Genomic DNA, 16794 nt, shown 5'->3' with positions numbered 1-16794 from the left:
ACCCTGCTATGATCTTTATGATTTCTTTCCTTCTACTGACTTTGGGTTTTTTTTGTTCTTCTTTCTCTAGTTGCTTTAGATGTAAGGTTAGATAGTTTATTTGAGATTTTTCTTGTTCTTGACGTTGGATTGTATTGCTATAAACTTCCGTCTTAGAACTGCTTTTGCTGCATCCCATAGGTTTTGGGTCGTCGTGTTTTTGTTGTCATTTGTTTCTGTGTATTTTTTCTATTTCTTTGATTTCTTCAGCGATCTCTTGGTCATATAGTAGTGCACTGTTTAGCTACCATGTATTTGTTTTTTACAGGTTTTTTCCTTTAATTGATTTCCAGTCTCATAGCACTGTGGTCAGAAAAGATGCTTGGTACGATTTCAATTTTCTTAAATTTTCTGAGGCTTGATTTGTGACCCAAGGTGTGATCTATCCTGGAAAATGTTCCACGTGCACTTGAGAAAAACCTCTATTCTGCCAATTTCGGGCGTATTGTCCTATAGATATCAATTAAATCTATCTAGTGTATTTTGTCATTTAAAGCTTGTGTTTCCTTACTATTTTCTTTTTTGATGAACTGTCCATTGGTGTAAATGGGGTGTTAAAGTTCCCTACTATTATTGTGTTACTGTCGATGTCCCCTTTTATGGTTGATAGCATTTGCCTTATGTATTGAGGTGCTTCTGTGTTGGGTGCATAAATATTTATAATTGTTATATCTTCTTCTTGGATTGATCCCTTGATCATTATGTAGTGTCCTTCCTTATCTCTTGTAACAGTCTTTATTTTAAAGTCTATTTTATCTGATACAAGTATTGCTACTCTAGCTTTCTTTTGATTTCCATTTGCATGGAATATCTTTCCATCCCTTCACTTTCAGTCTGTATGTGTCCCTAGGTCTGAATTGAGTCTCTTGTAGACAGCATATATATGGGTCTTGTTTTTGTATCCATTCAGCCAGCCTGTGTCTTTTGTTTGGAGTATTTAATCCATTTACATTCAAAGTTATTATCGATATGTATGTTCCTATTACCATTTTCTTAATTGTTTTGGGTTTGTTTTTGTGGGTCTTTTTCTTCTCTTGTGTTTCCCGCCTAGAGAAGTTCCTTTAGCACTTGTTGTTGGTTTGGTGGTGCTGAATTCTTAGCTTTTCTTTGTCTGAAAAGCTTTTGATTTCTCTGTCGAATCTGAATGAGATCCTTGCTGGGTAGAGTAATCTTGGTTGTAGGTTTTTCTCTTTCATCACTTTAAGTATATCCTGCCACTCCCTTCTGGCCTGCAGAGTTTCTGCTGAAAAATCAGCTGATAACCTTATGGGTATCCTTTGTATGTTGTTTTTTGTTTTTTCCCTTGCTGCTTTTAATATTTTTTCTTTGAATTTAATTTTTGTTAGTTTGATTAATATGTGTCTTGGTGTGTTTCTCCTAGGGTTTATCCTTTATGCGACTCTCTGTGCTTCCTGGACTTGGGTGGTTTCCCATGTTTCCTTTCCCATGTTAAGGAAGTTTTCCATTATAATGTCTTCAAATATTTTCTTAGACCCTTTCTTTTTCTCTTCTTCTTCTGGGGCCCCTATAATTCAAGTGTTGGTGCATTTAGCGTTGTCCCAGAGGTCTCTGAGATTGTCTTCAATTCTTTTCATTCTTTTCTCTTTATTCTGCTCCTCGGCAGTTATTTCCACCATTTTGTCTTCCAGGTCACTTATTCTTTCTTCTGCCTCAGTTATTCTGTTATTGATTCCTTCTAGCGTATGTTTCATTTCAGTATTGTGTTGTTCATCTCTGTTTGTTCTTTAGTTCTTCTAGCTCTTTGTTAAACATTTCTTGAATTTTCTCAATCTGCGCCTCCATTCTATTTCCGAGGTTCTAGATCATCTTTACTATCATTACTATGAATTCTTTTTCAGGTAGGTTCCCTATTTCCTCTTCATTTACTTGGTTTTGTAGGTTTTTACCTTGTTCTTTCATCTTGACACTTGACATATTTTTTTATCGTCTCTCTTTTTTTTTTTTTTTTTTTTTAATGGGTGGGATTGTATTCCTGTTTTACTGGTTGTTTGGCCTAAGGCTTCCAGCACTGGAGTTTGTAGGCTGTTGGGTAGAGCTTGGTCTTTGTGCTGAGATGAGGACCTCTGGGAGACCTTACTCTGATGACTATTCCCTGGGGTATGAGGTTTTCTGTTATTCCAGTGGTTCGGACTCAGAGTTCCCACCACAGGAGCTCTGGCCTAACCCCTGGCTTGTGAACCAAGATCCAGCAAGCCATGTGGGGTGGCAAAAAAAAAAAAAAAAAAGGAAAAGGAAAAAAGGAGCAGAACAATAACAAAGAGAAAATAAAATAAGATTAGAAAACTAACAGATATGTTAGAAAGAATAAAAAAAGAAAAATATAGCTCAAACAACAACCGGAAGGTAAAAGAAAACTGCAGTAGTAAAAAAGAGGAGTTAAAAAAAAAAAAAAAGCCAAACAAGGCCTTGGCTATGGTGGTGGGGCTTATGCAGGGACAGGGTTTAGGTGGTGGGTGGGGCCTATGGTTAGAACCCACAGGGCTGGAACAGGGCCTGCAGGGTGGTGGGGGTTGGGGCTTAGGCTCAACACAGCAGGAGGTGCCAGGAGTGCCTCTGTCCCTGGAGGGCAGAGTACCAGGTCCAGGACCCCAGCAGGCTCACTGGGCCTGAGTGGGCAGGGGGAATGCTAGGCGCCTTCCCCCAGTCCTCCGATCCCAGAGGACCCCTCCCCATTGGCCTCTCTTGTCCTCCCTACCCCCACCCCTCCCCATGCCCCTAGGACCCACACGGCAGGAGAGGGCTCCGGAAGGCAGGGGACCAGACCCCAGCAGGCTTCCTGGAGCTGAGTGGGCGGGGGAAACGCCCACGGTGCTTCCCCTGTTCCCCCGGCCCCAGAGGGTCTCCCCTGTCCACCTCTCCTCCTCTTTCCCTCTTCCCCCCTCCTCCCTTCCTCCTACACCCCTAGGACCAATGCAGCCCGGAGGGGGCCTCAGAGGGCTGGGGACCTGGCCTGGGAGCCCAGCAGGCCTCCTGGCCCAAGTGGGCTGGGGAAACACCAGTGGCACCTCCTCTGACCTGGTCTTAGAGGGTTTCCCCCCCACTGTCCACCTCTTTTCCTCTTACCCCCTCCTCCCTCCCTCCCACACCCCTAGGACCCATGAGGCCAGAGGGGACCCTGGAGAACGAGCACGGATGACTAGGCTGAGAGCCCAGCAGACTTCCCAGGGCCGAGTGGGTGGGGGAAACGCCCACGGCACCTCCCCTGATCCTCTGGTCTTGGAGGGCCCCAATATCCCACCTCTCCTCCCTGTACCTCCCTCCTATGCCCCTGGGATCAACGCGGACTGGAGGGGGCCTTGGAGGGAGGAGGACCTGGCCCGGGAGCCCCGCAGGCCTCCTGGGGCCCAATTGGACAGGGGAAATGCCTGATCCTCCGAGCCCCTGAGGGTCCCTCTAGGCGTGGGAACCCATCCCCCATCCCAGCCACCCCTCAGGGGTGCCATTCCTGTCCGACCTCCACTTCTCCTCCCCCCTCACTCCCCCATGTCCTACCCAGTCGCTCTGGGGTTCCTCCTGTCACCTTGGGCATCGAGGGCCCCCACCAGTGTCCCACTGGCACCCTAGTTGTGTCTCCATGTGTCCTTTAAAAAGCATATTAGGGCTTCCCTGGTGGCGCAGTGGTTGAGAGTCCGCCTGCCGATGCAGGGGACACGGGTTCGTTCCCCGGTCCGGGAAGATCCCACATGCCGCGGAGCGGCTGGGCCCGTGAGCCATGGCCGCTGAGCCTGCGCGTCTGGAGCCTGTGCTCCGCAACGGGAGAGGCCACAACAGTGAGAGGGCCGTGTACCGCAAAAAAAAAAAAAAAAGCATATTAAAACTTAAAAAATTTTGAAACTAAAGTTCTAGTACATTTCTTATTAGGATTATTCCTAAGTACTTTATCCTTTTTTGTTTTTTATTACAAATGAAATCTTCCCATCTTTTATACGTCCTTTGGTTCTTTGGCTCTTTCTTATATGAAAATGTTTTGATACCTTTCTAAATGTTGCCTCCCAGGGTTTTAACTTGCCTGTTTCTTTTAAGGGTAGGATCCATAACTAAACTTAGAGCTCCAGAAACAAATTAATGAGCTCTTCTTATGGGCTTGACATTGTTTTGGATACTACTGTTACTCTAAATGACGCATTTGATGTAATCTCAGATCTTTCCTAGGTATGTCACATGGTTGTGCTGTGTTGATCTCATTGTTGAGACTCTTTTTCATATGTGCTGTTATCATGCCATGACTTTTCAAGTCACTCTTTGAACTGTTGGTTTGGGGACTGACATGCAGGGCCATGCATGCCACCTCTGTATGCATCAGTGCTACAGAATGTTCATCACCTATCCTGGAAAAATAGCTTGTGGCTAAGTGGCATTTTGAAATAGAATATGGAAAAGTGGATTGGGCCCATTTCCTTAACCTAAACAGGTGATGAAATACTGACAAAATTTAACAAGAAAAAGAAGGCTGTGTAAGTGCGGGATTCTTTAGGGGTGTGCAGCAATAAGCACAGTAAAAATGAAGTTTGAGATGCCGAGCACATAGTCCACTTGGTGCTGGGTGGTGCTAGAGTGTCACATGCAGGCCCTACTTACAGGGGAGTCATTTGGATGTTCTTTTCCCAGAGGAGCTCTATGGTGACTTTGAAGACCTGGAAACAGGGGACGTGCACAAGGGAAAATCAGGCCCGGATACTCAGGTATGACCTGGCCATGGCCAGCCATCAGCCACTGGTCCTTGATCTGTGGTCAGTATGTTCTGCAAGAGGCCCCATATGAGATGGATGGATTCCTTCCTAAAAGTGAAGAGGGTGGGAACGGACCAAGAGTTGTTGGTTTATTTGTTATTGTTAATTTTCTTGAGTGATACCTATTACCTCTTCTTCTTGTTATGATTCTTCAGTCATTGAAAGTTTTAGCTCCTGGGTCACTGTCTTGCCATCATTCTCCTCCACTTAATTTTAAGTGCCGCTTTAAAAAAATAATAATTCCCTGTTCTCCCTAAAATTTCTTCAGAACAGTATTTGGGAGCATCTGGGTTGGGAACAGTTGCTATTATTTTTATTCATGTTTGGCATTCCCAGCCATATTAAGGAATGGCGGCTAATTGTAATGCAGATGTCTAAATGTCTCTTGTTGCAGTACATGTTATTTAGAGACAAAGGCTGTTTTATTTTGTTTTCATGATGATCACAACTAAGATTTTCGCAGCTCAAATAGAACTTTTAAAATCTGCCTTAATGTTTAAAGAAGAAGTTCTCCACAAATTTTTACAAAATTTTCTCTTCTGGAAATTTAAGGTTGAAGATGTGGAGGAAGAAGTTAAAGAAGAAATTGACCCCAATGCAGAGGAAAGTGCCAAGAAAAAGCATTTGGATAAAAAGAGAAAATTGAAAGAGATGTTTGATGCAGAATATGATGAAGGAGAAAACACATACTTTGATGATCTTAAAGGAGAAATGCAGAAACAAGCACAGGTGAGAAAACTCAGTTCCTATCAGCCTCATTTCAGGGCTGTAATAGTGCTGTGAATACGTAACTTTGTTTAGGTCTTTGCTCCCTGCCTGCTTCTGGGCCTCCTGTTTGGGCTCCTAGGTCAAGATGCAAATAGGTGTGTTTATTCATGCAGTTATCTAATTGTTTCTTCAGTCAGACATTCACCAGAAAAATATCAGTGTCTGTTTTGTACCAAGCATTAAACGTTGTGGAAGCAGAAATGGCTGAGACACGGCCACCATTTTTGAGGATCTTACAGAGTAGTGATTTGAGACAGTGTGTTTATTTACATGCAAGCATTGCCTTAGTATTCTGATTGCCACTCCCTGGAACCATAACTGAATAATTTGAATGTGTACGTGATTCTTGGCCTGTGTGGCTTATGCATATACCAGTGCTCTCTGGGGATGGTTTTCTGAAAACCCACCTTGGTCAGAGTTCAGAGGATACTTCGAATGTAAGGTCAGATGCAAAGATAAAGGGAGCCTGTGGAATGCTGAAAGGGAGATAGTGTGGCCCTGCCGTCCGGGGATGCTGAGCAGGCTGTTTGAGTTGATGAACTGACTCTGAAGGAGGCAAAGATGTGTACAGTTGATGGCAAGTGTTTGAGATGTGCTTTGACAAGTGGGGCCACCAAGAATCCCTGTAAACGGGAGCATACCCTAATATGTCTTCTGCAGATTAAGTATATGATTTGTGAAAATGCAGCTGACAGGGTTTGCTCAACCTAGGTCTTCATCTAGTTAAAGAAGTATCTCCTGGTTAGTCATAACATAGTGATTCAAAGTGTGTTCTGACCTTTGATAGAAGTGACTAGGAAATGTAAGCCTGGTTCTGAAGTCTTTGCTTTAGGCCATTTATAATTTAAAATCACCTAGGGGCTTCCCTGGTGGCGCAGTGGTTAAGAATCCACCTGCCAGTGCAGGGGACACGGGTTTGATCCCTGATCCGGGAAGATCCCACATGCTGCAGAGCAACTAAGCCCGTGTGCCACAACTACTGAGCCTGTGCTCTATAGCCCACGAGCCACAACTACTGATGCCTGCGCGCCTAGAGCCCGTGCTCTGCAACAAGAGAAGCCACTGCAATGAGAAGCCCGCGCACCGTAATGAAGAGTAGCCCCCGCTCGCCCCAACTAGAGAAAGCCCGTGTGTGCACAGCAATGAAAACCCAATGCAACCAAACAATAATAATAATAAAATAAAATCACCTAAAACCTTGTGGGTCATTGTAAAGAACTTTGAATTTTTTACTGTGAATGAAATGGGCGTCCATTGGGTTTTTTGTTTGTTTGTTTGTTTGCGGTATGCGGGCCTCTCACTGTTGTGGCCTCTCCCGTTGCGGAGCACAGGCTCCAGACGCGCAGGCTCAGCGGCCATGGCTCACGGGCCCAGCCGCTCCGCAGCATGTGGGATCTTCCTGGACCGGGGCACAAACCGTTGTCCCCTGCATCGGCAGGTGGACTCTCAACAACTGCGCCACCAGGGAAGCCCGCATCGGGGGTTTTGAGTAGAGGAGAGGCATGCATGATCTGATTACCCCTTGAAAGGATTACCCTGGCACAAGTTCAGTAAGATTAACATGACTTACACTGGGGAGGGGGTGGGGGGTTGCAGTGATGAGAGGAAAGAAAGAGTCAAATTCTGGCTATACTTTTTTTGAAAGGTAGATCAGTAGGATTTCCTGGTGGATTGAATGTGAGATGTGTGAGAGGGAAGATAAGGATGACTTACTGGAGGCATTGGGTTGTCATCAGTAAGAGGAAAGCCTTTCATTGATGTCAGTCTACCTGGGAAGATGAAGTTTGGATCTGTTAGGTTTGAGATACCTTTCAGACAAGAGGAGTGTCAGGTGGTCAGTTCTGGAGAGCTGTTGAGGCCAGGGACTTAAATGTGATGTACTCAGGATCTGGGTGCTTTTTAAAACTATGAGATAGGTGGAATGACCTGGGGAGTAAGCATGGAGTCAGGAGAGGAGAGGACCAGGACTGGGTACTTCAGGAGACTGGGCAGAGACAAGGAAGCAGCAGTGGAGGCTGCGCGGCTCCCAGGAGATAGAAGAAATGTAAGAGGACGTGCAGTATGCTGGAAACCACTGTAGAAGGAAGTGATAAATTGTTTCAAATCCTGCTGTTGTGTTAACTACAGTGAAGACAGAATTGACCACTGGATTAAGAACATGGAGGCCTTTAGTGACTTTTGCAAGCATTTCAATGGAATATTGGTTCAAGTACAATTTTAGGGGATTTATGAGAATATGTGCAGCGTAACTGGAACCAGACTTTAGAAAACTTCTGTGGCATTTTGCTTCAAAGATAAGCGGAGGAACGGGGCAATAGTGAGAGGAAGTGCAGTCAAAAGGTTTTAAGATGAGAGAAATAACAGGAAAGATTTGTTGGAATAAAGTCCAACAGGAGTGGATGATCTAGGGTGCAAGTAAAGGTTGGCATTAAATAGAGGCATGGATAATCTCTAACAGCTGCCTAGTAGAGCTTGCTGTGATTAAGGAAATGTATATCTTACTGTCTTATATTGTAGCCACCTAGCCACATGTTGATACTGACCACTTGAAATACAGTTAAAGTGATTAAATGACTGAATTTTAAAATTTTATTTAATTTCAACTTAAATAGCCATGTGTGGCTACTATATTGAACAGTGCAGAGCTGTAATAAAAGGCTGAATATGGGTGTAAACCCTGGTAGAAGGGCTAACTGGAAGTTCTTTTAGGTTGCTTAAATTTTGAGTGAATTAGGAAACAGTCAACAGCTGAGAGTGAGGATGAGGGAGGAGATAACTGGGTGTTTGATGAAAAGAGAAAAAGTGTGAAATAATTGGGAGAGTAAGAAAAGAAAGTGTGGATGGGGAAGTTCAGAGCGTCAACCAACATTAAGGGCTGCTTTCAGAGTTGTTTGTATTTACTATAGTATAGCTTGGAGCAACAGAGAAGTAAACAGTTGGGGCATATCCTGAACAAACTGTATAGATAAAACATATTATTTTTAATTAGGATAAAGCCTAAATAATTCTGTACATGGTTCCTTTCTTTAGAAATTGCTCTTTTTTTAAAATGTTAATCTTACATTTATTAAAAGTAACAGAATTATGGGTTTTTAATTGTTTTTGTTTTATTTTCCCCCTCTCATGTATAGCTTAACCGGGCAGAATTCGAAGATCAAGATGATGAAGCCAGAGTTCAGTATGAGGGTTTTCGACCTGGGATGTATGTCCGAATTGAGATAGAAAATGTCCCCTGTGAATTCGTGCTTAACTTTGACCCACATTACCCAATTATTTTGGGTGGTTTGGGCAATAGTGAGGGCAATGTTGGATATGTACAGGTAGGTACCCTTCACTGTATGCTTAACGATTGAGGTTCTTTGGTCATACTTGTACCAGTAATCTTACTGAAATCTCTTCTCCTTTCAGATGCGTCTGAAGAAACATCGTTGGTATAAGAAAATCCTCAAGTCCCGAGATCCAGTCATTTTTTCTGTAGGGTGGAGGAGGTTTCAGACCATCCCACTTTATTATATTGAAGACCACAATGGAAGACAGAGGCTTCTGAAGTACACCCCACAGCACATGCATTGTGGAGCAACCTTTTGGGGTAAAAAGAGATTAGAATAAACTTGCTTGTAGGTTAATTTAAATCTTTTAAGCTTTATCATTGTAGTTTTGCTTTTTTCCTTTCATGAAATCCCAATTCATAAGATTTTTCTCCTTTTTTTTGGATTGGAGTATATATGTAAAGCAGGATCTAGAATGTGTGGTTCACTGTATTTTTTTTTTTTTTCCTGTTTCCTTTAAGGTCCTATCACTCCGCAGGGTACTGGGTTCTTGGCAATACAGTCTGTCAGTGGCATAATGGTAACTATCTTTGATCGTTTATTTTATAGATTGTGCTTGAGAAATAATATCTGGATTATGGAATATGTACCTGAAACTTTAAGTTGAAAATTATTCATTTTAAGTATTTATAGTAAACTTCTCTTTGCTTTTAAATTTCCTGCATCTTTTTTTTTTTGCGGTACGCGGGCCTCCCACCACCGCGGCCTCTACCGCCTCGGAGCACAGGCTCCGGACGCGCAGGCCCAGCGGCCATGGCCCATGGGCCCAGCCGCTCTGCGGTACGTGGGATCCTCCCGGACCGGGGCACGAACCCCTGCCCCCTGCACCGGCAGGCAGACTCCCAACCACTGTGCCACCAGGGAAGCCCTTTCCTGTATCCTTTTAAGTAAAGTGTGAGAGTAGAGAAAAGGGAAATAGAAGAATTGTAATGGTACTGATGACATTTTATATTTTTATGCTTTTATATTTTATGCTTTTTAATATTATTCTAAAAATATTTAAGCAGTGCTCACCATGAGCTAACCACTCGACTAGGTTCTGGCATACATTGGATACCAGCTAGACATAAGACTACCCCCTAGTAATCTGGTTTAGCAAGGTATGTTCACACGGTCTTCATTTGACCAATCAGAGCAGGTTTTATTGGCCTCATTTAACAGAAAAGAAAACAGAATAATGGGCAAATGGAATCCATCCTTAATGTCCAAAATTTAATTTCTCAAACATTGTAGCCAAATCTTCATTATTCCTTTTCATTCATTCATCTTTGTGAAACTGTGTTACTGTGAAATCACCCTCAGGAAAATGCTCAAGATATCATCATTAATTTTGGCGTACGTGTATTATAGTTTCAGATAGCTTTTGTTAAAATACTGTTTTGCATGTTCATATATTCTTTCTTACTTTTTCTTAGGTGATTGTAAGTGAATTGCACTTTGGTAATTTGTTGCATTACAGAGAAATGTAGTTCTTCTCTTGCTGACATTATTCCTGTATTCACATTTTGGGGGTTCCTTTTTAGGCTGATTTCCGGATAGCTGCCACAGGAGTTGTCCTTGATCTGGATAAATCTATAAAAATTGTGAAGAAATTAAAGCTAACTGGCTTTCCATATAAAATTTTCAAGAACACTTCATTCATTAAGGTATATATATATATATATATATCTGTATATTCATATGCTTATAAATGTGTATATTTTTAAAGGAGGAATGAAATATTCTAATATAGGTCTAAGATATAGTTCTAATGTTTTCAGAAAAGTATTTGAAATCTTTTATAAACTTGGTCTTTGATATTTTTAGTTTACTTCTTTATATTTTATATTCTTCATATTTAGTTTACTTCTTTAGATTTCTGAGCATATTTAAGTAACACAGAGCAATATAATATGGGAGGGTAGTTTGAGCAACATTTATTGAAAATTTCATCAGTAGAGGGTGTTTCCATTAAAAACACAGAGTTAAGATGATCATAAAATGTTCTTATAACGTAATACTACCATCAGCATTTATCTTGCAGTCTCTTTATTTTCTGAGTGTGTGCACCTAAGTAATAGGATATGAACTGTAGTCAAGCCCTGTGAGATGACAGCAAAGGCCATCTAGGCCAGTTCAGACCAATAAATATCTTTTTGATCTTCTCTTCTACAAAGATAGCAGTGATGAACATGTTAATGAGCCCACAATAGAGTCTTAATTAGTGTTATTTCAGGGAAGATAGAGTTGTATTCCTTTTGACCTAGTAATTCCACCTTTGGGGGAAAAATAGAGTTGATTTTTTTATCACCTTTCAATGAATTATTTTTTGTTTTTTAACCAAGGATATATTTATGAACTAAGAAGTAAAATATCTGACTTTGTGTGTATGTATTTTTTAAATATATATATGTATATATATACCTGTAGGGAATGTTTAATTCTGCTTTGGAAGTGGCCAAATTTGAAGGTGCTGTGATTCGAACTGTCAGTGGAATAAGGGGACAGATCAAGAAGGCGCTCCGGGCTCCAGAAGGAGCTTTCCGGGCCACCTTTGAGGATAAACTGCTGATGAGTGGTAAATATCCTTTGTGGTGTGTTCTTAACAGCATGTTACCTACCATTCACTATTGATTTCTAGCCAGTGTGAACTATAGCTGGTAGTTTAGGTCTTTAGAAACAGGCGTCAGCTGTAGCTCTCCCCAGTTGGAGCATCTCGTGTAGCACGCCCAGCCACACCCAGTAAAAGCTTTGTGTTACTCAAAAGTAGTTCACTTGGTGAAGTCTCTCTTCAAATACTGTGCAACCAGCTAGAGAAGTTTGGAGTGAATATTTTGTTCTTTTGTTTACTGAGATGGATATGAATCTTCTTTTGAAAATGTTAATGTAAATTTCCTCTCTTTCCAGACATTGTCTTCATGAGAACTTGGTATCCTGTCTCTGTTCCAGCCTTCTATAACCCAGTAACATCTTTGTTGAAACCAGCTGGTGAGAAAGACACCTGGTCAGGAATGCGGACAACTGGTCAACTCCGGCTCTCCCATGGCATCAAACTAAAGACTAGCAAGGATTCTCTGTATAAGGTACAGTCAATCACCCATGTGCTCTGTAGATGGGTGTCACCCAGAAGCTTCATATGTAATGTTTTTTGTGGTTTGAATTTTCAAGTAGAAAGTCTAACATTAAATTTGAATGAACATGTTGTATATTCATAGACTGTTTTGGAAGGAACACAGGACAAGTGGTAATAGTGGTTTTCTGTGGATTGGAAAGGAGACTTAAACTTTCCACCTCTTTTGAACTATATACCTCTTTTGAACTTTTTTTTGTACTATATACATGTATTAATTTGAAAAACATTAATATACTGATTCTTATTGAAGCAAGGGGAAGGGTTTTTTTGAGTTTTAATAAACTTTTTGTTGAAGTGTTAACATACACACAGAAAAGTACACAAATAATAAGTGTATACAGCTCATCGAATTTTAGCATACCTAAGTTGCCATCGCCTGGATCAAGCAATAGAATTACCAGCACAGTAGAAGTCCCCCTTGTGACCTCTCCCAGTCACTACCCCACCTCCACCTCAGAGATAGCCGCTATCCCAACCCCTGACACGGAAATTACTTCTGCCTTTTTTTGAGTTTTATAAAATATACCATGTACTGTTTTGCCCAGTTTCTTTCCTTCAGTATTATGAGATTCATCCATGTTCTTGTATATAGCAGACATTTATTTGTTTTTATTGTTGAGTAGAATTTCATTGTATGAGAATGTCGGTTTTATCCATTGATGGACAGTGTTTCCAATTTTTGGCTATTATAAATGCTGCCCTGAACACTTATATGCAACTTGTTTGGTGTGCATGTGCACACAGTTCCGTTCCATAGATCCCCATGGGTGGGATTGCCAGGTTACAGGGTACATGTGTTCAACATCAGTGTGTGATCCCTGTAGTATACTGAAATACCAGGTTAGACTTGAACAGCTTATCAGAGTTCTAGTTATTCCACATCCTTTCCAGTAGTTGGCCTCATCAGTATTTTAAAATGTTAAGTTGTCAGTGCCTGTCTGGATTCCCATTTTCATTCAAGTTTTGGTCTCTGAGAACGTCCATTATTTTGTTCACAGGTTAACAATGCATTCGAAAAGATTTGTTTGTGATAATGCAGGAGATTTAATTGTTTTGTAATAAGAGGGTAATTCAGGGTATCGGTCTGCCATTCTGCTAGAAACAGAAGTTTTCCAGACATTAGTTTTTCTGTAAAATAGTTAATAAAATTTGAATCACATTGCCATGAATTTCTCTTAAAATATACTTCAGAACATAGTACCTGTTGTCCAGTCTGTGGTGCTTACTTGTTTTTGAGAAGGAGATTTCTCTGATTTCTTTCATTCTAAAATATTTTGGTGTCTTAAACAGAGAATATTGAATATTATTGTGGGTGATGTCTTTAACAGTAAATTTATAAAGATACAGCAGACATATTCTCTATATAGTTGTCGACCTTGGTAAAGGTCTAGGGCAAAACTTTCAACTTATTAACTACTTCTGAGAAAGTTAAGAATTTTGGTCATCTCAATTTAAGCATAGAATTTGGTTAGCTTGAAAACTGAATGTAGAAGGAGTTTTGCCTTCATTAGTCATTTAAATGTCACTTTTCTCAACCAGCCTTCTATTAGAAACAGAATAAAGTTAAACTTCTTAATGAGAATCAGGGATGGGGGCATTTCAGCTGCTCATTGGAGGAATAACTATGTCCTTAAATCCAGAGAGGTTTATAGTCAAGATGAAAAGCTAGTTATTCTTGTTAGGCTAGAAAAAACCGTCTCAGTGCCCCAAAGATAAGGCCAGAGTTTTTCATTAACAGAAACTTTGGATCTTTTCATCTGCTCTGTTGAGATCCTATCGTCCATACTGTAGGTATGGGCACAGTTGATTTCTTGGAAGAATTGTAAATATGTATATTCTATATATTCCTTTGTTTTGTTTGCAGCTGTGCATGGCCATTGAGGCAATATATATCTGATGGATGATTGAGTCCTCATTTCTGATGGTCAGCAAACTGTGGTGTTACTGATCTTGTGGAAAAATCAACCCATTGAGAAGATTTTATGCAAGTTTTAAATGTACATAGATCATAATATATGTCACAGTCGTTGTGTTATTTTTCTTTTTCAGCCAATTGTGAGGCAAAAGAAACATTTTAATTCACTGCACATTCCAAAAGCCTTGCAGAAGGCCCTGCCATTTAAGAGCAAGCCCAAGACCCAAGCAAAGGCAGGCAAGATTCCGAAGGACAGACTGAGACCAGCTGTCGTACGGGAGCCTCATGAAAGGAAGGTACTGTTGATGGACGGCTTCCAGCATGTTGCATTTAGATGTGAAAATAATGCTTTCAGTAACACACGTGGCATTTTTACTGCATTCTCACTTTTCATTAGGAAAGGATAAGGGCCAGACTTATTCAAGGCACTTGATCTGGAAGTTAGAAGAAAGGCCGGAGTCCATTTCGCTTCTTTTGTTTAGTCATGCTCTGCCTTATGCATTTTAATGGGGAATAATAGGCACACAGCTGGCAAGTCGCTCTTAGTTGTACAGAGTATCCACAGAGTGATTTAACAAAGGTGGTTTTGTGGTCAAGGCCATTATTTAAGTATTTTACTAAGTAAATATGCTCCTACTTATATTTCCATGCAAATTATAATTTCCTAGTTCAGGATAAATTTTCACTAGGTTAATATTCATTTGGATCATGAATTGATTGTAACTTTGATGCCATCAGCTGTGGTGTTTAGGCCTCCTGAAACTTAGAAGGAAAGCATGCTGTAGCTGTAAGAATATTCTGATGCTCACTGGGTTTTGCCATTGTCAGATCCTTGCGCTGCTGGATGCTCTGAGTACAGTGCACAGTGAGAAGATGAAGAAAGCCAAGGAGCAACGGCATCTGCACAACAAAGAACACTTCAAAGTGAAGCAGAAGGAGGAAGAAGAGAAACTGAAGCGACAGAAGGACCTCAGGAAGAAGCTCTACCGAATTCAGGGTCAGAAAGAAAGAAGAAATCAGAAGTCCAGCCTGAAGGGGCCTGAGGAGCAATTGAAGTGATCTCCAGACAGACAGACAGACAGACAGTCATTTGAATCTGCAGTGATAAATGGTTTCATATATTGTAGTACTTTTAAATAACAAGTCAGGGGACTGGAGCCTAAGCACAACCTCTTTGTTGGATATATTGCCTAGACTGTGCCTTTGAGAGGAGAAATGGAGACTGCTGATAGGACACCTGTTCATTCTCAACATCTGGGTTATGTCACAATAAAGCCACATAATTGATGGTTTTCTAGATTCCCTCACATTCCTCTTACCTGTCTCAGTTTAATTTTGTGCTACAAAAGTATCATTAAAATATTTTCTTGTTAATTTTGGCTTAGTAGTTTTCATTAGGGAATGAATGCTTGATAATTGCTTACTCTACTACCTTCATGATGAGTCTTCCAGAAGGGAAAAAATATTAACTTGAATCCTCAGCATTAAGGTAAAATTTTAGAGAAGGATATATAGTTATTTTTATTTTTTTGTCTGTCATATGTTATATTCTTTGATTATTGACCCTAATGGACATTTTACATCTTATTTCACATGTTTTTCAAGTTCGTATAATAGCTAGTTAACAGTAAATACTGTTTTAATGCTTTTAGACTAGGGATGACATATGTGGAGGTAGTTAGCATTCTCTCTGAAGTTCATGTTGATATACCCTCTGGGTCTAAAATGCATGCCTGAGAGCCATCAACACCTTGCTGGGTGGGAGTGGGTAGAATCTTCTAGGAATAGGAAGGGATCAAGATGAAACAGTCAGGTCTTAGTCCAGCGTTCTTTCCTCAGTATCTTCACTACCTCAAAGAACATCACCAAGTCCAATCCGCATATGCAGGCCAGCGCCCAAGAAGCCCAGATGATCCTGCCGAGATGTCCATTTGACTAAAAGCTGAGCAGGTCCAGCTTAGCAAGGCTGTGCACAGAAGCCAGACACGTAAGTGACATGAACAAAGAGGGCAGCCTGTCTTTCCCAGTGTCTTAAACTACTTCCTGCAGACTTGACCATCCCAGTGCTAGGTGCAGGGAGGGTCTGGGTAGGGCTCCAGGCTCTGCCACTCTTCATGGTGTGACTGGGTAAGTTCCTGAGTATCTTGGAGTTTCAAGTTTCTTATGGGGATTAGTTTATCATCCCCAAGTAATATGGGGATGATAAACTAATCTGGCAGTCTGTGAGGATTTAATGAGACAAAATGCAAAGTGACTGGTACAGAACAGATTTTTAAATTTTTTGTTTCTCCTTCTGGTCCCATTTTAAAGAGTTGTATGGGTCTGTGAATTTGAACACTTTATGTAGGTTTTAAAACATACCTATATATTCATGTAGTCAACACCACTATCAAGATACCAAACAGTCCCATCTTTCCAAAGCACTTCCTCATGCTATGCAACCCAAGCCTTCCCCGCTTCCCCACTCCCCACTACCAAAAAAACTGATGTGTTTTTCATCACTACAACTTTGTCATTTCAAGAATATCACGTAAGTGGAACAATACGGTATGTAATCTTTTGAAATTGGGATCATATCTTTGAGATTCGTCCCAATTGTCCTGTGTATCAATGGTGCATTCCTTTTGATTACTAAATAGTTACCAGCTGTACAGACAGGCCACAGTTGGTTATCCATTCTCCAGTGGAAGACCATTGTGGTTGTTTCTAGTTTTGGGCAGTTATGAATGTGGCTGCTGTAAATATCTGTGTAGAGGTTTTCGTGTGAACATAAGTTTTCATTACTCCAGGGTAAAAATACCCAGGAGTAGCACTTCTGGGTCATATGGTTTAAAAGAACTGTCAGACTGTCTTCTGGAGGGGCTGTACCATTTTGCATTC

General features: G+C 41.1%; 1 protein-coding gene across 2 annotated transcripts in view; it reads left to right on the top strand.

The window, feature by feature from the left end:
• Positions 1-15288, top strand: part of BMS1 (BMS1 ribosome biogenesis factor) — a 46120-nt gene extending 30832 nt beyond the window's left edge. For both annotated transcript variants that reach the window (XM_019935917.3, XM_019935916.3), the window contains exons 14-23: positions 4669-4742; positions 5343-5519; positions 8690-8878; positions 8967-9147; positions 9349-9407; positions 10411-10533; positions 11297-11444; positions 11774-11949; positions 14049-14210; positions 14743-15288. In XM_019935917.3, the coding sequence (XP_019791476.2) occupies positions 4669-4742; positions 5343-5519; positions 8690-8878; positions 8967-9147; positions 9349-9407; positions 10411-10533; positions 11297-11444; positions 11774-11949; positions 14049-14210; positions 14743-14973 (1520 nt within the window). In that variant the 3' untranslated portion in view covers positions 14974-15288. The remainder of the gene's footprint in view (positions 1-4668; positions 4743-5342; positions 5520-8689; positions 8879-8966; positions 9148-9348; positions 9408-10410; positions 10534-11296; positions 11445-11773; positions 11950-14048; positions 14211-14742) is intronic.
• The last annotated feature ends 1506 nt before the right edge of the window (positions 15289-16794 follow it).

The sequence above is a fragment of the Tursiops truncatus genome, chromosome 16 (assembly GCF_011762595.2).
Source record: "Tursiops truncatus isolate mTurTru1 chromosome 16, mTurTru1.mat.Y, whole genome shotgun sequence".
NCBI classification, from domain to species: domain Eukaryota; kingdom Metazoa; phylum Chordata; class Mammalia; order Artiodactyla; family Delphinidae; genus Tursiops; species Tursiops truncatus.
This window is presented reverse-complemented; position numbering and strand designations above follow the sequence as displayed.